The sequence below is a fragment of the Marmota marmota genome, unplaced genomic scaffold (genome assembly GCF_001458135.2).
Source record: "Marmota marmota marmota unplaced genomic scaffold, marMar, whole genome shotgun sequence".
NCBI lineage: Eukaryota > Metazoa > Chordata > Mammalia > Rodentia > Sciuridae > Marmota > Marmota marmota.
The window spans coordinates 42698845-42718341 of record NW_025999977.1 but is presented as its reverse complement, the minus strand read 5'-3'; the positions used below and the strand labels follow the sequence as shown (position 1 = coordinate 42718341).

The following is a 19497-nucleotide window of genomic DNA, read 5'->3' as shown; positions in this document are numbered from 1 at the left end:
ACATAAAAATAATAAAATAAAGGTATTGTGTCCATCTACAACTAAAAATAATATTTTTAAATGTAAATAAATAATAAAAAAGAACCTTGCTTGCATACTCTCTTTGCTTCCTGGCTGTAATGTCTTGGGCTGCTTTCCTCTGCCAGGCCCTCTGACCATGATGTTCTGCCTCACTCCAGGCCCACAGCTATGGAGTCAGCTGACAGTGGACGGATCCTCTGAAACCCATTCACAAATGAAAAAAACATTTGCTCTTTGACTTTCTGGATCTGGATTATTTCACTTAGCATGATGTTCCCCAGTTCCATCCATTTACCAATAAATGACATCATTTCATATTTCTTTATGGCTAAGTAAACTCCATTATGTATACATAAAACAACAACAACAAAAGTCCTTAGAACATGAAAAAGATAACAAAAATTTGAGCAAAAGACATGAATAGGCATTTTGTAAAACAGAAAACTTGAATGGCTAATAAAATATCTAGATCATCTCTGGTGTGTAAGAAAAAATTAGGATCATAGTAAGATACCATTTAAAATTAGTAGGCTATACTGGGGTTGTGGCTCAGTGGTAGAATGCTCAGCTAGCATGCACGAGGCACTGGGTTCTATCCTCAGCACCACATTAAAAAATAAATAAAATGAAGGTATTGTGTTCAACTACTTCTAAAAAATAAATATTTTTTTTTTAAATTAAAAAAAAATTACTAGGCTATCAAAAATTAAGCCACATTGAGCCCAGCCTGGGTAACTTAGTGATAACCTGTATTAAAATGAAAAACAGAGGGGCTAAAGTTGTGGCTCAGTGGTAGAACACCTGCCTAGCACATGTGAGGTACTGGGTTTGATCCTCAGCACCACATAAAAATAAATAAAATAAAGGTATTGTGTCCATCTACAACTATATTTAATATTTAAAAATTATTAAAAAATTTAAAAAAAATAAGAAAGGGCTGGTGATGAAGCTCAGTGGTACAGCATCCCTGGGTTCAACCCCTAGTACCACAAAAACAAAGTTAAAAAAACTCTAATTAAAAAATCAGAGTTAAATTTACATACTTTTGTGATTCCAACTCTATTTCTAGATAAAAGACACTAGAACGACTTCAAACACTTGCTTAAGGATATATTTACAATAATATTCAAAGCAATATGACTTAAATTTCAAAAATAAAACCAGGGATCAAATGTCCATGATGGGAATATGGATAAATTGTGGCAACTCTAAACAGTGAAAGATACCAAACACATAATAAGACTGAATCTTAGAAATAATGTTGAATGAAAAAAGGCAATTCAAAGAAGACTACATACAATATGATACTATTTGTATAAAACTCAAAACCAAGGAAAAATAAACATTATATTTTTAGGCCAATGCGTAATATATGGTGGTGAAACTCCTTTTTATGAATGAAGAAATGATCATTTCAACCATCAAGATGTTAGTGATAGCTGGGCACAGTGAAGCATACCTGCAACCCCAGCTACTCACAAGACTAAGGCAGGGCTGGGTGTGTGGCTCGGTGGCAGAACACTTGCCTTGCATGTGTGAGCCACTGGGTTTGATTCTTAGCACCACATATAAGTAAGTAAATGAAATAAAGGTCCATCAACAACTAAAAAAAAATATATGAAAAAAAAATAAAATAAAAGACTAAGGCAGGAGGATTGCAGTTTCAAGGCCAGCTTGGACAATTTTGCAAGAGTTTGTCTCTAATTTTTCAAAATAGTTTAGGTAAGTAGTTCAGTGGTGGAGTGCTTATGTAGCATGAATGAGGCCCTGAGTTCAATACCTAGCACCACATACATACATACATACACACACACACACACACACACACACGCAAAAGACATTAGTTACCTCTGGTGCTATGGAGTCAGGATTAAGGAAGGACATGGGGGCTTAAATGGTTTCTGGTAATGTTCTGGTTCTTAAATTAGGTAGTGGGCTCTTTAATTATAAGTTACCCTATTCTGTATATAATTGCAAGAATTAAATAATACCCATTCAAAAATTGAGAAAATTTGGGTATAAAATGTAATTTGTAAATACCATTTTTCTTGCAAAATATTTTCAATGTAACATTCAAAAACAATTTAAAGGATTTAGCTCTTCTTCCCCTAACACCAGAGCCAACAAATATTGGGTTGTTTTCTATTGTTCCAATGACTACACTAATAGCAGAGGCCAAGGAAACATCTTTTGTATAAGAGTTGTCATGGATTCAGATGTTTTAAAGATATAATTTATATTCTGGACTATATTTACAAGAAGCAGAAACACAAAAACAACATACACATATGTAAAATCAAGAACATTTCTCTATACCATTAACAACTGCAAAGAAAATACCAAAACAGCCACAAACACAATTAGTGACTTTATTGAAGACCAAGAAGACTCTGCCAAGAAATGGTAATTATAACACACACCTGAGGCATTCATACCGATCTTATCCGGGGGTTCCTTAGTCCCCCTCTTTAGATTTTCTAATAATTGTGATTTCATCACACCCCAGATACCTCCTTTGCAAATGGAGCCAGGCCTCAAGTCAGTCCTGAGCCACTACTCTCAGGCTGCTGATTACAGACAAGTGGCCTCTCCTTCCATTATCCCAGCAGCTGTCTAATGCATGTGAACCACAAAATGGACCCTTGCTTCTTTCCTGTCCAGCTCCATCTAAATAAATGGTAACAGACAGACAGGAGTCCCCAAGGGCACAAAATGTTTTCTTTCTAAATAATTTTAAAGGAAAAGAGGGAAACCATGTATGCGCTAATGGAGCTTCTCTAGCTGAAACAACTTATCTGCAGATGTGCTCTGTCTTGCCACACCTTGATCAATGTGCTCTGCTGAGATGCCTGCAATCTGTGATTCTGTCTGAAGAGAGTGAAAAGTGGTACATCCATCCGAAGGGATTCAGGCTCTTTCCACTATACAAAGCTGGTACTTCACCTATAAGTCTAATAAACTGGTACTTTTTAGAACAATCTCAGATTCTCAGTGAAATTTTCAACTGTCTGAAATACTTTCAGCATCTAGGCTAGTTTCTAACACTTTAAAGGAAAAAAAAGAAAGATATCAAAATCAAAGTGACAAGTTGAGCTGGGGTGTGTTTCAGTGGTATAGGACTTGCCTAGCAAGTTCAAGGCTTTGGGTTTGGTCCCCAGCACCACACCTGTACACAAACACAAAAGAATGGTGACAAGTATTAGGCCTTGCCTGTGCTTGGTACTGTACTAGTAGCATCAGCCCAAGTTCAGAAGGACCCTTCAGGAGTCAAATTGCTTAAAATTCCATTAAAAAGTTGCCTAAGGTCAGTGTTTAGCAGTATCTGGGCCTTTGCCAGTCAGAATTGTTTAGGGTAGCAAGAAGGTTAGGTTTAAACCCCAGAAGGTAAGGCCAATGCCAGTATAACCTCCTTTTGCAGGCAGCCCTGGGAGCAAAAACCAGTTTTTTGGCTTCCTTTGCACTCTGCTGATTCCTGCTGGGTTTAGGTTAAAAAAGACACATTGGAGCATCTGCTCTCCAGTGGCACTCCTCACCCTCATCTCTAAACCAAGAAAAAGACTGTAACAGCACTGAAGTATACTGTAAGTGCTCCTAAGACAGTTTTAACACTCCTTTGGGCAAGGGACACAAAGCCTCAGATAAACCACAAAACAATCCACATGGCACCATAGTATTGTTTTGTTCTGGGAATTCTGCCCTTAGGCAAAACCATAGTCATGAATACATAAACAACCACTTTCTGAGCCATCTAACAATGACTAAGCTCTGCTATCAAGCAGAGTACCTCCGCCCAGAGGAAAAAGCAGAAAGGTGGCAGAGCTAGCCATGGCAATGCCTCACCTGAGTGACAGTACAAATCTCACCAGTGAGAGTCCACAGTGCAAAAACGACCTTGCTTGTCATGATCTCATTTGAAAAGCTAGCAAATAGTCTGCAAACAGATATCAGGCCGCGCCATCTAAATGATTAGAACAGCCAGTGGTATGTAAACCCTGGGCAATAAGGTCTCCAAAGACTTCAGGTGAAGGAAGAGGATCCTGACTGTGAGAAAGAGGGTCCCTGGAGACATCTGACCTGGACAGGATGCCATCTCTCACGATGATTACCTGGGTGGCTGTGAAAGTTAATGGGATGAAGCCCTCACTATCAGCAGAGAGAAGAATCCAGTGGGAATCTGTGAAGTAAAATAAACAAAGACAATTTAGGATATCTAATTCTATAATGAGAATGATGACAACAAATAAGGTGTTTTTTTTTTTTTTTTTTTAGTGGAATACAGTAGTTGATATCAAGCCTTATCATCATAGGATTTTACAGAGAATGGTGGGCTAAAAGGACTGAGGGTCAGGTTACATGGCAGGAAGAGGATGTCAATGACTTATGGTCATCCAAAGCTGGTCACTTAGGTAGAGTTAAAGGACATACACTTTCACCCAGGCCAGGCATTTATCACCCAGTGCTATATATACAAGTTTGTGTATGCACATACATTAAGGGTTGTATGTAGAAGTTTTCTCCTTTATCTATGTGCTGTTCACCAGTTTCTCAAGAAACTATCTGAATCTGAGAAGCAGTTAATCTATGGAGGAACATTCATTATTTTGTAGATCCATAATAACCTGTAGACATTCAAGGAGATTGAAATGACTAGCTAGAATATAGTTGCCCAGATAATCCTGAATGGTTTGTTTCAGGGTAACCTAGGGACCACAACACATGCTTGGACCTTTTCTGGTTCCTTTAAGTCTAATGTGTCTCACCTTTTGACCCTGTGATTTCACTTCTGAAAATCTATACTTCCAAGAATAACATAAAATATGCAGAGAGGGTTTTCTTAATGTTATTTATAATGGTGAAAAGTTGAAAACCACCTAACTGGGTCAAAGAATACATCACAAAATAAGATACAGAACAGCTCAGAATGGAATATGAACTTATCCATTAAAAATGAGAATCATGAGCTGGACATGGTGATACATGACCAAAATCCCAGCTACTTGGAAGACTGGGACAGGAGAGAAGTCTAGGCAACTTAGCAAGACCCTGTTCCAAAATTTTAACAAAGAGCTGGGATGTAGTTCAGTGGTAGAATGCTTACCTAGCATACGCAAGGCCCTAGGTTCAATTCCTAATACTGCAAAACAATTTTTAAAAGTGATTTATGGGGCTGGGGATGTGGCTCAAGCAGTAGCGCGCTTGCCTGGCATGCGTGCGGCCCGGGTTCGATCCTCAGCACCACATACAAAGATGTTGTGTCTGCCGAAAACTAAAAAATAAATATTAAAATTCTCTCTCTTCCTCTCACTCTCCCTCTCATTCTGTCTTTAAAAAAAAAAAAGAATATCTACTAACTTTAAAAAAAAGTGATTTATGAAGCTACACCATAAATGCAAATGCCAAAACAGAAAAATGCTAATACTACAATGTTAAACGGGAAAAAAATAAAATGATATTCTATGTTCAGTGTGTTGGCTACTGTTAAAAGAATGAAGCCTAACAAGAATATAGAAGTGTTAATATCAAAATGTCTGAATAACTTCTTAAACCTTTGTTCTAGCAGACTAATATTTGCTCCTATGTTTATGCAATGGTAAATCTTAATTTATATGAACAAATAAAATCTACTATATTGTGCTTGGGACATTTTAATCAATGTAAATATATGTATTCTGTGACATGATGTTTTATTTGGCCATTTAAAAACATTTAAGATTATGTTTAAAAGAAAAATAAAATGAGGCATATCATGCTCCACATCTGATTAATGTGGGTATCACTCAATCAAATACCATCTGAGAGTGTCCTTCATGTCTCCATGCCTGCTCCATATCAGAACAACTTCTTTTAAGAAATATTCTGCAATGCTATGATTTTTTACATTTTAGTGCAATATGTATACGTGAGATTGCTATGTGATTTCCTTTTCATTGTTATATATTGCTTTGTAACTTTTCTAGTCTTATCATGTGTACATTTAAATTTTCCAGCTAGGCTGTAAGTTTCCTAAGGACAGAATCAATATTTTCATGTGTTATCTCTAATAGGCTGGCTATACACTAGGCAATTAATGATATTAATTAACTAGCAAGTTACTGAATGATTGGTATACCTCATTTCTGTTACCAGTGGAAGCCACAGAATGGATGGTAAAGGGAGGAGTGTTATGAATTTAACCTACCATGCAGCATTTCAACGAGAGAGAGGCCAAACATCTGCTGAATTGCACTGAGCCTTAGCTTGCCATTGCAGAGAAGCACTGCTCTTCTTTCAACAGGACCTATATAACAAGGTTTCTTCAAAATAAATAAATAAACAAATAAATAAACAAATACACAAATGTTGCTAAACTATTACAAAAACAGTGGGGCTAACATTTCTTTTTCTTTTTAGTTGTAGTTGGACACAATGTATTTAATTTATTTGGTGTGGTGCTGAGGATAGAACCCAGTGCCTTGCTTGTGCTAGGCCAGCGCTCTACCCCTGAGCCACAACCCCAGCCCTAGGGCTAACATTTCTTAAGAATAGAAATGGGTGGGCTGGGGTTGTGGCTCAGTGGTAGAGTGCTTGCCTAGCAATGTGAGGCCCTGGATTCGATTCTCAGCACCGCATATAAATAAATAAAAATAAAGTTCTACTGACAACTAAAAAAAGAAAAAAAAAGAATAGTAATGGGGCTAACATTTCTTAAGAACAGAATGTAAAACAGTTTTTGAAAATCCTTGTCTATGATCACTATCAACTATACTTCAGTTATAAATCTTAAGGAGCTCTTGCTGTATTCTTTTTCTTTTCATTTCTTTTTTAAATTTATTTTATTTATTCTGTTACATATGACAGCAGAATGCAATTCAATTCATATTACACAAATAGAGTACAATTTTTCATGTCTCTGGTTGTACACAAAGTATAGTCTCACTATTCATGTTTCCATACATGTACTCAGGGAATGATGTCTGTCTTATTCCAACTTTCCTACCCCCATGCCCCCTGCCTTCCCTTCCCTCTCCTTTGCCCTATCTAAAATTCATCTGTTCCTCCCTTGCCCCCCCATCCCCATTATGAATTAGCCTCCTTATATCAGAGAAAACATTCGGCATTTGGTCTTTGGGTTTGGCTTACTTTACTTAGCATGATATTATCCAACTCCATACATTTACCGGCAAATGCCATAATTTTATTCTCTTTTAATGCCGAGTAATATTCCATTGTGTATATACACCACATTTTCTTTATCCACTTATCTATGGAAGGGTATTTAGGTTGGATCCACAATTTAGCTATTGTGAATTGTGCTGCTATAACCATTGATGTGACTGTGTCCCTATAGTATGCTGTTTTTAAGTCCTTTGGGTATAAACTGAGAAGTGGGATAGCTGGGTCAATGGTGGTTTCATTCCCAGTTTTCCAAGGAATCTCCATACTGTTTTCCAGATTGGTTGCACCAATTTGCAGTCCCACCAGCAATGTGAGAGTGTGCCCTTTTCCCCACATCCTCATCAACACTTATTGTTGTTTGTATTCTTAGTTTTGCTGCATTATTTAATGTAACTACAGGATCAGAACAAAATACAATCCCTAAGGTACTTTCCCTCTTTCTCTAAACTCTAATTCTAGGAACTGGCTTTCCTAGGACGTGACCAATGACACTATAGGATGATGGAGAGTAGCACAATTCAATCCTGAGGAACAACTCCCTGCCTGTTTTAGAAAGAACTAAGAAACTTCACACTTGCTTTAGTGGAGAAAATGCAAACAAAGACTGACCTAGTGGTAAAATATCTAAGCATTTGTACAAATAAAACAAACTGTGGTCAAAATTCACTTAGCTTAGAAAAAGTATAAAGGAAAATCATTTTTAAAATGTAAAAAGTCATTACAAATTAATCTTCTTTAGAAATGGTTTCAAATATACCTAGAGTATAAAAAAATCTTTTAAAATTATCACTCTAACTTAAGACACATTAAGAGCCCAAAAGCATAATCACAAAACATAAAATAAAGAAAAATTACTTCTAATTATGTATTATTTGAAATAATATCTTCATTCAAGTATTTAAAGAATAGTATTGTAAGTAAGTTATGTGTCTAATTTATTTTGTTAAAATTTTCACAATTCATTTTCTGAATGCTAAGAAATGTGATTTCAACTTAAAAAGATAAATTATACTCCATTTATGGTAGGGCAAACCACTCAAAAATGTATACTAATAACATTTGTAAACAAAGTCACATGAATAAACTGTAAAAGTCCTAAGCAGCTAATTATTTAATTCATGAAATGTAACATTTGAAATTATAAGAGACACTGTCCTATGCTTTTCATTATTTTGCTTTTTTTGTCTTACTTTTGTCATTATAAAAGGAAGATATAATCAACATTTTAAAAAACAAAAATTTGTAATGCAGAAAGTAAGGTCCCTAAAATTCTACCTATAATTTTTTAAAATTTAATTTTAAACTATTCTTTGAAAAACATATATCCTTGAGTTGGTACAGTAGTAATATTAAGTAAACACTAATTAAAATACCTCTTTTTGACCAATATTAAAAGAGTAATTTATATGCTGCTTATACATGTTGATTTCACTATCAACATGCTGCAAATATCTATTAAATCTAATAAGGAAAATAAATACAAGCAATTCACATTCAACTGGCAAAAAAACATGAAAATACACTAAATTCACTAATCATGAATAAGTGAAACAACACCTCACACTGATCAGACTGGAGAGATGTGAGGAAAAGGATAGTCATATGTTGCTGATGGGTGTGAGATAGTGCACTGTAAAGTTAAAAGAAAATCTTTTGGGGCTGGGGTTGTGGCTCAGCAGTAGAGCACTCGCCTCGCACGTGAGAGACCCTAGGTTCGATCTGCAGCACCACATAAAAATAAATAAGTGAAATAAAGGTATTATGTCCAACTACAACTAAAAAATAAATATTAAAAAAAGAAAATTTTAAAAAATATATATTTAAATTGGATTTATTTATTTTTAAATATTTTTTTTAGTTGTAGATGGGTACAATATCTTTATTTATTTATTCTTATGTGGTACTGAGATTTGAACCCAGTGCCTCTCTTCATGCAAGGCAAGAGATCTACCACTGAGCTACAACCCCAGTCCCTAGATTGGATTTATTTTTATTTTATTATTTATTTTTATGTGGTGCTGAGGATCAAACCCAGGGCCTCACATATGCTAGGCAAGCACTCTACCTACCACTGAGCCACAACTGTAGCCCCTAAAAGAAAATCTCTAAAAGGCAATCTTGCAGTTCTATCAAAAGCAGAAACATAAATAGTCTTCAAATTTACACCTCCACTTCTGGGAACCAATCCAACATAAATACAAGTACTAAACCAAATGGACACATACACTGTTTCAGCACTGTTTGGAGTGGCCCTTGATGGAAAACAAAGTGAATGTGGATCAACAAGGGGATAGCTGAATGTACAGGGGCAATTTCTGAGAATTCCTGAGATCTAACGAAAAGCATAAAATCTCAGATTCAGAGAATATAACAAATCTTGGAAGAGAATCTAAAAAAAAGAATTATATTAAGGAAAACTTCACCAAGACTTGAACATATATGATTTCACCCACTATGTGAAACTGAGACCATTAGAACCTGATAAAATTCTTCTGGGTTTTAAGAATCAATCTAGCTTTTATCATATAAAGCAACATAAAACCCAGTCAAAACACTGAATTTCCACCAAGATAGGCTATTGTACTTACTCAATGACAAAACTCTATATTGCTAAGCAACAAATAAATTCTTTTGTCTCAGAAAACTAACTTGAAGTGTAGTGATAGTCCACTCTGATTTTAATTTGCTTTTCTCTAATGGCTAATGAGGTTGAGGTGTTTGTTATCTATATATATTCTTCAGGAAAATTCTGTGTACATGTTTAAAAAAAAATAGCATACTCAGCATGGAGTGCACCATATGACTATTTTTGCAAAACAATGACAAACCACCCCTTGCACATATACAGTATATATCTATGTATACAAGATCTGTGTTAGATTATATGAGTATGAAGAAAAACATGGAAGGATACACATTAAGCTGCTGGTGAAAGTGGATTATGGGGAGGATGGGTTAGGGCCATATTCAATGTGGAAAGAAGTATCCACAATAAAGTACCCACATGTATGATATAATCCCACCTAAATAATAATATGTACTTGCATATATATGAATAGAGATGCATCCAAAACATTTTATTTTTTATTTTTTGGTGGTGCTGTGGATTGAACCCAGGGCCTTGTACATGCAAGGCAAGCTACTCTATACCAACCGAGCTATATCCCCATCCCACATTTTTAAATATCTGTATGTCTCCACTGTAAAAGGAAAAGGTTTTCCTAACAAAATAACAATTTTTTTCCTACATATAAATTGCCAAAGTGTAGTCATTCATTTTTTCACACCAAACACAAGATAAAATCACAGCATATATTGGTTATGTGTGCCTATCTCTTTGGTAGGCTAACCTGCAAAGGTTTATCACCTTGCTTGTAATATACATGCCCAGGTTAGTGAAGTTCAGTTAGAGTACCTCTTTTTCATTAAAAGTTCTTGCACTGGATGCAGCAGCTTTTATGTAAAGTGGTAGCTCCTCAAAGGAGCAGTTACCTGGTAAATGATGTGAACATAAGGGAGATCCTTAGAGAGTGGATACACTGGAGAGGATTTCTTCCCATTATGTACAAAATCCATGAGTTCAGAAAGATACTGTTGCAATTCAATCAGGTTTCTAGATAAAATTCCCAGTTCCTTAGGTAGCTGGTAAGTTTCATTTTCCTTTTGTAAGTTCTCTTTTTGAAACACATCAGGAGGTTTTGGTGTGCTGGAGTGATCTGGTGTTCTGCTGGGCCTTGAGAGTGTTTCCAGGTCAATGGAATCATCAGTGATACTGGATGGGAGACTTTTGATTTCTTTAATAAGGGGCCTTCCAGGCCTTTTATTCTGACTATTAGTATTAGCTGTTAATAAAAGCCCTCTGTTTTGGTGGCAAAAATCTGAGGAAAGACTTCTAATCAATTTTTTCCTATTTAACAGAGCACTGCAAATAGAAGTAGCACTCTGGCTTTTGTTAGATGTTGCTAAAGATTCTTCTTTCAACAATACTTCTCTAACAATCAGACGAAGGATATACTGATCAGACTCTGAAGAAGGAAGAAATGCTGAATCAGTGGACTCTTGTTTTCCTACCAAAATTAATAATTTGTCTGCCAAAAAACATATGCCTTTTGGTCTTTCATTACTCTCTAAATGAATTTGCTGGATGTTTGGCATAGAAGATGAAATGACAGAGTAGATCAAAATTATATTACAAGTATTGGAAGCCACTGCCACTACCTGTGCTTTAAGATTAAATGCTATTAAATCAGGAACCAAAATGCCTGGAATGGTCACTTTTCTGGTCATGGTAACTGCTTCCTTAAAAGTCACAAGGACCAAATGTGAAGAATCCTGGCCAGTTCCTGTCAAGTAGTCCTTTTGTCTTAAGCAAATAAGAGAATTCCCCTCAGACCTAGCTTGGTTGAAATGTATATGAGTTAGATCCAAGGGCTCTGAAAAGGAAGGAGAAACTGATATTTCAGAATTTGATTCAGAAGCAATTTCCCCCTTATCCACAGAAGGCATTTCATCAATAACTGGAAAAGTAGGCAGATGAGTATCTTCACCACTAAGTGGAACATCAAAGGTTTCCAATGCATTTAAGCTACAAATCTTATCTAGTGGAAGCTCTGTAGCTATAGCAACCTGTGAGTCCACAGTGGCTCTCATGGAACAGATGTAGCTGTCCACATCAAACACTGGACACAAGGAGGACCTGTGAAGAATCTTCTGAGGACTATCCCAAATAAAAAAATGAAGGCTGCTGCCTACTGCAACCACTAGCCTCTGGCCATCCTGGGTCCAGCATGCACAGTGAATGCGGCCTTGAGTGTTGATGTCCACTTTTATCCGGGAACTGTCACAGTGAACATCAGGGAAAACAGAGACATTCTGTGAAGTCATCACAGTCAGGACAGCATTTTTAGGGTGCCACACACAGCCCTGGGGAAGGAGAGGAAGTGATTCTCTAATTTCAGAGGTCTGAGACACCAACCATTTGCTTGACCCCACAGTGCTGGGACACAGCTGCCACACAGTGACATGCTTCTTGTGCTGGATAGCAAGTAGAGTGGGCATGTCAGCTGTTGCTGCTGACTGGGCCCACGATAGCCCACAGACATGTTCAAATTGTCCAATGACTCTGGAGTTCCCAAGCTTGGCTTCTCCACTGTGAAGCTGTAAATCAGTCAGAAATACTTGATTCCCGTCCGTCCAGGCAAGGCCATGGTTTGGGTGTATTGCTTGATACAACACATTCAGTCCAGTCCTGAGCAGTTTTCCTTTTCCCAACTCCATCCTTTGTGATAAAAGTTATCTGAAATGATCAGGAAGGAAAGTTACACCATGAAATAATAATTTTAAAAATCCAGAATATAAGCTATTTAAGATAAATGACTTGGACCCAGGTCAGTCTTGTAGGGGGACAAAAAGACAGGAATAATGTTGTAAATTAAGAGACTACTGAGAGCTGGGGAGGCAGCACAGTGGTAGAATATTTACTTAGCATGAATGAGGCCCTGGGTTCCATCCCTAGCACTACAAAAAAATAAAATATAAAAACAAAAATTAAAAAGAGAGACTGCTGAATTAAGACAACACAATGTAAAAACTTTGGCTTGATTTTGAATTGAGGATATAAAATTTTCTGTCCCCCAAAAATGTATTTTTACAACTGAAGAATTATGATTAAGAAGATATGTGAGCGAGGGATATAGCTCAGCAGTAGAACACGAACTCAGCATGTGTGAGGCTCCGAGTTCAATCCTTAGCACCACACACACAAAAAAAAGGGACGGTAGACTTGTTAATCTTTATTAAATGTGTTAGAGGATACACGTTGAAGTATTTGGGATAGTTTCAAGATATGTAGAACATGCTTTCAAATGGTTTAGGAAAAAAATTTTATATAAATAGATAAAACAAATATAACAAAATGTTAACAATTATTGAATTTATACTTAGGCTACATTGGCATTAATGGGATTTCAACCTTTTACAAGGCTGAATATCTCAACCTCTACTAACCATCATTCTAGGATCTTTGAACTTGAATGTGTTCATACATATTTATGACACATAAGGTCAGTAATAAGAAATACTATTGGGATAAGTTAAAAATATGAATATTCACTTTGAAATAAATATTTTTTAAATTTCTTCTTTAAACAATGTTATTCTTGCTGGGTACAGTGGCACACGCCTATCATCCCAGCAGCTAGGGAGACTGAGGCAAGAGGATCACGAGTTCAAAGTCAACTTCAGCAATGACGAGGCACTAAGCAACTCAATGAAACCCTATCTCTAAATAAAATACAAAATAGGGCTGGGGATGTGGCTCCGTGGTTGAGTGTAATCCCCCAGTACCTGAATTCAATCCCCGGCACACAACCCCCCAAAAGAATGTTATTCTTTAATTTCTTTGAAACACTGATTTATAGCTAAGTAAACCCGCATTTCCCCAACTGCAATTCCTAAGACCCCACATAAAGTCCTTTTTCACTTTTGCAAAATAAATAAATATTCTTCAATTTAAGAGTGAAAAATTGCCAAGTACATTCTGAAATTCCATCAAAGAATCATCTAACTTGGAAAAGTCATTTCTTTACCACTCTCCTCCTCCTCCTCTTCTTCTTCTTTTTTTAATTGTAGGTGGACACAATACCTCTATTTTATTTTTATGTGGTGCTGAGGATTGAACCCAATGCCTCAAGCGTGCCAGGTGAGTGCTCTACCACTGAGCCCCAGCCCCAGCCCTACCACTCACTTCTTAATCCCCTCCTTTACCAATTTCTCGTCCAAAGCAACTCTCACCAAGCCACCAGTGCCATCCCTGTCACTGAATCCTTTCAGCCTGTTCTACTGAGCAGCCAGTGTCAAAGACAGAACTTGAGAAACGGTCTTCAGATTCTAAATCCAAAGAAATGAATTTTCTGCCAAACAGCCTGGTAATCTGCTTTTAACTCTTCTGTAAATGACTTCTCATACTTCTTTATTAGCTTCATGCTTGCTTTTAGGATCTTGTACTAAGAATAATTGGTCTGTTATGCTTCTACACATGATGTCAGATTAAATGGTTCTGCAGTGGCTTGCTAAATGGAGAAATAAGTCCCCTGTCGTTGCTAATGACAAAAACAGCAATCTCTATCCCACTGGTCTTCTGTAATATATGGTTTTCCCTAATACCCACTTATGTATTTTTAAAAGTCTTTTATTGATAAATAATGCATAATACATTTTCCTGGACAGAAAAATTCCTAATGGACTAAATGTATCAAAGGCAATTTATCTGACATATTTTAGGCCACCTAATTTAGTCTAATGTAATTAGAGTGTGTGTGGACAGAGTAGCACAAGAAAAGAATTTGTGAATAAACCGGGGAAAACATGATAATAAATTCAATGAAGTTTTTGGAAAAATAAATTATACTGTCTTTATCTTTAATAACAAGAAAATATTTGACATTTTTTTCTCAGAAACCTAACAATAAATTTAAAAATCTGGTCCATTCTTTTCTCTGCCTATGCTATACCAGGACCTGACCACCTTTCCCTTTTTATTAGGGTAGAACAAGGAAAAGTGTCCTTGATTCTAGTCTCTTCTTTCCAAAAGAGCCTGAATGCTATGTGTTGTCAGGCAGATTAATCTTTCTACAAAGCATAACTCTGCTGGGCACTGGGGTACATGCCTGTAATCCCAGCTTCTCCAGAGGCTGTGGTAGGACAGAAAGTTCAAGGCCAGCCTAGCAAGACCCTGACTCAAAAATTAAAAAGTAAAAATAAAAAAAGAGGCTAGGGATGTAGCTCAGTGGTGGAAGAGGGAAAGGACAGCTCTGAATATTTTGTTCTTTTCTTCAAAAACTTTTGAAGAATTGTCACAGTCTTCAGTGTGTATAGAAAGTTCTTCCCATGGGCTGGGGTTGTGGCTCAGCGGTAGAGCGCTTGCCTAGCAAGTGCGAGGCCCTGGGTTCAATCCTCAGCACCACATAAAAATAAATAAAGGTGTTGTGTCCAACTACAACTAAAAAATAAATATTTTTTAAAAAAAAAAGAAAGTTCTTCCCAGGGCTAGGGATGCACTTCAGTGTTAGAGCACTTGACTAGCATGCATAAGGACCTGGTGGCTCCAAAACTTTTTTTAATTAATTAAAAAATATATTAAAAAGTTATCTCAAAATGTATTAGCAAGGCATTTTAGGCCATATACTATCTGATATGGATATAGTTGTCCAACTTCAGCTCTTTGATCATAAAGGGCAGATTGAGGAATCTGAGGGAAGCACACATTCATAAGACAATGTGCAGGATGGACCTGAGAAAAAAGAGACAGGCTTCATAAGAAGCCATGAAATAGTCGGAATGGCACAACGGTCTGAAAGGGAACCAAGTTTGTAGCAATTTCAGTAGAGAAAGAGCGCCAGATTCAGGAGATGCTTCTAAAACAGAGGAAACAGATCATATCAGATAGCATATGAGAGGAGAAAAGAACTAAGGAGAATATCCAGATTTTTAGCTTGGAAAATGCTGAACCCACTAACCAAAGATACAGAAGATAGGAAATGCTTCAAAAGTGAGAAGAGGCAGGACACAGTGGCATACACCTTTAATCTCAAGTGACTCAGGAGGCTGAGGCAGGAGGATCACAAGTTTGAAGACAACTTGGGCAAACTGGCAAGACCCTGTCTCAAAAAAATAAAAAAGGGGGGCTGGGGATGTAGTTCAAGCGGTAGCGCGCTAGCCTGGCATGCGAACGGCCCAGGTTTGATCCTCAGCACCACATACAAACAAAGATGTTGGGTCCGCCAATAACTAAAAAATAAGTATTAAAAAATTCTCTCTCTCTCTCTCTCTTTAAAAATAAATAAATAAATAAAAATTTAAAAAAATAAAAAAGGATTGGGGATGTAGCTTAGTAGTACAGAGTCACTGGGTTCAAACTCCAGTAGTGGGGAGGGAGGTGAGAAGTGGGTGAAATATATGATAAATTTAGTATTATATGTGCTATCTATAAGGTATGACTCCTTATAGACAACTTAAGTGTATTTCCAGCTACATGTGTGGCTGAAACAAGAGACTAATAACTTCAAGGCCAGCCTAGCAATTTAGCAAGACCCCATCTCAAAATAGAAAAGAGCTGATAAAGTGCTTTGCCTGGTTTAAGTAAGGCCCTGGGTTCAATCCCCAGAACTAAAAAAAAAAAAAAAGGAAAAAAGAAAAAAGTTTATTTGAGCAATTATAAACAGAACAGAGCTGCAATACAGCTCAGTTGGTAGAGTGCTTGCCTCTCATGCACAAGGCCCTGGCTGGGTTCAATCCCCAGCACCACAAAAATTTCCTATAAACAGAACAAAAATTAAATTATGGGCAGTCCCTAGAACCAGAACAGGTTCTGCTAAATCCTTAGAACATCATGACAGCATTTATAGAAAAGGGAAATGAGGTATAGAGACAACGTAATTGATTACAGCTAAATTGGTTACAGAGCCTCCCTCAATTAACTAAAACTCAGCTACTTTGATTAAACTAGTTCGGTCTATTGGGCCCAGTGCTGGAGTCTCGTTCACGTCAATGGCTCCTACAAAATTTTATTTAACACTGTGCAATTCTGTATAACATCTTTCTTACTTAAGATTATATATTATTTTTTTCTATGTCATTAAAAGTTTTATAAATATTTTTTGTGAAATTACATGATTTGTTGAATTCACTCTTTTTTTCACTGAGCTTCATACAGGCCCGGTCCTTTATACTTTTATTTTGACACAGAGTCTCGATAAATTGCCAACGCGATCCTGGCCTTCCAAGTCACCGGGATTACAGGTGTGCACCACCGCGCCCAGACTGTACTCGCTGGAGACCCCTGGTCGTCACCAATTTTATCCTACTAAAAATAACGCTGTGAGCCGGGCGCGGTGGCTTTTAAGTAAGGCCCTGGGTAATCCCGGCAGCTCAGGAGGCTGAAGCAGGAGGATCGCGAGTCCAAAGCCAGCCTCAGCAACAGCGAGGTGCTAAGCAACTCAGTGAATCCTGTTTCTAAATAAAATACAAAATAGGGCTGGGATATGTGCCCCTGAGTTCAATCCCCGGTACCAAAAACAAACAAAAATAACGCTGTGATAAAGATCTTTATGCATAAAGCATTTAAAAAAAAATTCCAGACTTCCTTAGGACATTTCTCAGAAACATCATTCGCGAACCACAAGAAATATATTCACTCGTTTAAACCCGGTGCTCCTCCTCCAGCCCCTCACACGGGGCCCTCCCTGTTCTTCCGCACCTCTCGCCGCACCGGGATCTCCTCCCCGTCTTTGCCCACCAAGCGCTGGTCCCACTCCCTCACAGCCCACCCCTACCTCCCCACACTCGCCAAGCCCGGAAGCAGAGGAGACAAAGTACCTTTGGTCTCACTGCCCCATAGAAAAATCTATCTCCCCGGGCAGCCCCACCTCGCAAGACCGTGAGTGAGAAGTCCTGGACAGCTACCGGAAGCATCGGCCCCCGGCCCTCTGATAGGTGAGTGTGGGCCTGGTCGGCTCCTCAATTCCCCTAATGATTGGCTTTTGAATGCGTCACGTTAGGAGAAAGTCCTTCCCACGGGCCAATAAGCTCAGGCTTTGCCCGACGGGTCGCTGGGAGTTGTGGTTCCCGCGGAACCACCTACCCAAGCCTGCCTGGATCTCTCTTAAGCGCTTTAGCACCTTCCTCCATTTCTCATCGGTTCTCTTAGTCTAAGAGAGTTGGAGCCCTAGGGTCATGGTTTCATAACCTTGTTTTATTGGGGGAGTGGGGTATCAGAAACCCTTTTTTTAATAATTTCACTCTTCTTTCTTTTTTTTTTTTAAATTTATTTTTTAGGTGTAGATGGACACAACACAATGCCTTTATTTTTATGTGGTGCTGAGGATCTAACCGGGCCCTGCCTGTGCTAGGTGAGCGATCTACCGCTGAGCCACAATCCCAGCCCCATGAAACCCTTTTTAAATCTGATAAAATCTTCCCAGAAAACTATTCTTATCCTTTGACAAAATTTTGAGTAACAAATGAAGCTGCTTTATAGGCCTATGCAAATTACAAATCTCTGTTCTAAACCTACTCCAAACTACCTGCCCATGGCCATAGCCCATGGAGCTGGTGCTTCCAGCTATGGAAGATTGAGCCACACCTTGGAGCAGCTCATAAGAAATTTCAGATACTGATCGGCATGATACAGTTGACCATCATCTTTCCTGAACACCACAGTCAGTTCTTTTTCAGGGATGCTGATAACGATATCTGTGATCTAGCCACCTGGGAAAATTGGAGTTGGGGAAATGGAGGACGAATACCTTGAGGGTTCACTCTGGGTACCTTTGCTCAGGCTTTTCTCCCTGTACCTACCTTCCAGAGCCAGTTGACAGAATAAAATTTCCATCAATTTTTGGAACAATATATGCAAGAATTGGGGGGGGATTTTTAAGAGTCTCATTCAAACTTCAAGCAAATATTACCTCCTTCAAACAATTCTAGAGGCTGAGGGTATGACTCTTATTAGCTTAGTAAGTGTGAGGACCTGGATGCCAGCAGAAGAAAAGAAAGGGGAGGGTGTGGAAGACAGACAATATCTTTCTAGATTCCGGAAACTTTTCCCCCCTGTTCTTTTTGGGGTACTTGGGGTTGTACCCAAAGATTAACTCACGCCAGATAAGCACTCTACCAGTCCTAGATACCTGGATTTCTTTTAGGCGGAAGTGAAGAGTAGAATTTGTTCACTCCTTCCACCGTGTTCATTACTTGATGCTGTAGTTGAGTCCTTAGCGTCCCTAACTCAGTTTCTGTTAAGACAGGGATCCTGTCTTAATTCAATTTGTATTCCCAGGGTGCATCTTGGCTTTAAAAAGTGAGAACCCAATACACGTGCGTGCGTTGAGTAGAACTACACGGGATAGTGAATAGGGGTTTAAGGTGGGTGGAGCAGAGTCAACAACTGGTGTCCTCCCTACCCTCTGTCCTTCTACAAACCCACGAAGCCTAACTAGTTCAGGACTCCCATAGTGCCCTGAACTCTATGGCACTGAGAACATCTAATTAAAATGTTTCATTGCCGGCCTTCTCCTAGTCTGTAGGACCAGGTTGACTCCCCAATTTAGCACAGAATAGATGCTAAATAAATATGTATTGAATGGATGGATCGAGATGGATGGATATGTGGATGTGCGGGTGCCTGTATGTCTCGCACCCTCACCGCCCTCCGTAGCCAGTGAGTTAGTGACCCTTAGTCGGGCCAGGCTCCGGAGCAGCCACGTTAGGGTCGCTTCCCCAGGGCCCCGCCCCGGCCGACCCCACCTTTTCGCGCAGCTCCACCCC

The 19497-nt window shown here is 38.2% G+C and overlaps 1 protein-coding gene across 2 annotated transcripts; it reads right to left on the bottom strand.

The window, feature by feature from the left end:
* Nucleotides 1-2376: 2376 nt before the first annotated feature.
* Nucleotides 2377-17661, bottom strand: LOC107137462 (WD repeat and coiled coil containing). 2 transcript variants are annotated; one of them, XM_015479932.2, is made up of 4 exons: nucleotides 17551-17661; nucleotides 10669-12472; nucleotides 6200-6314; nucleotides 2377-4195 (listed from the first exon to the last, which is right to left on the bottom strand). In XM_015479932.2, the coding sequence occupies exons 2-4, from the start codon at nucleotides 12451-12453 to the stop codon at nucleotides 3966-3968; spliced, it is 2130 nt and encodes a 709-aa protein (XP_015335418.1). In that variant the 5' UTR covers nucleotides 12454-12472; nucleotides 17551-17661; the 3' UTR covers nucleotides 2377-3965. The 2 variants fall into 2 exon arrangements, with proteins under 2 accessions (XP_015335418.1, XP_015335419.1); XM_015479933.2 differs by having other exon boundaries at nucleotides 17601-17654.
* Nucleotides 17662-19497: the final 1836 nt, after the last annotated feature.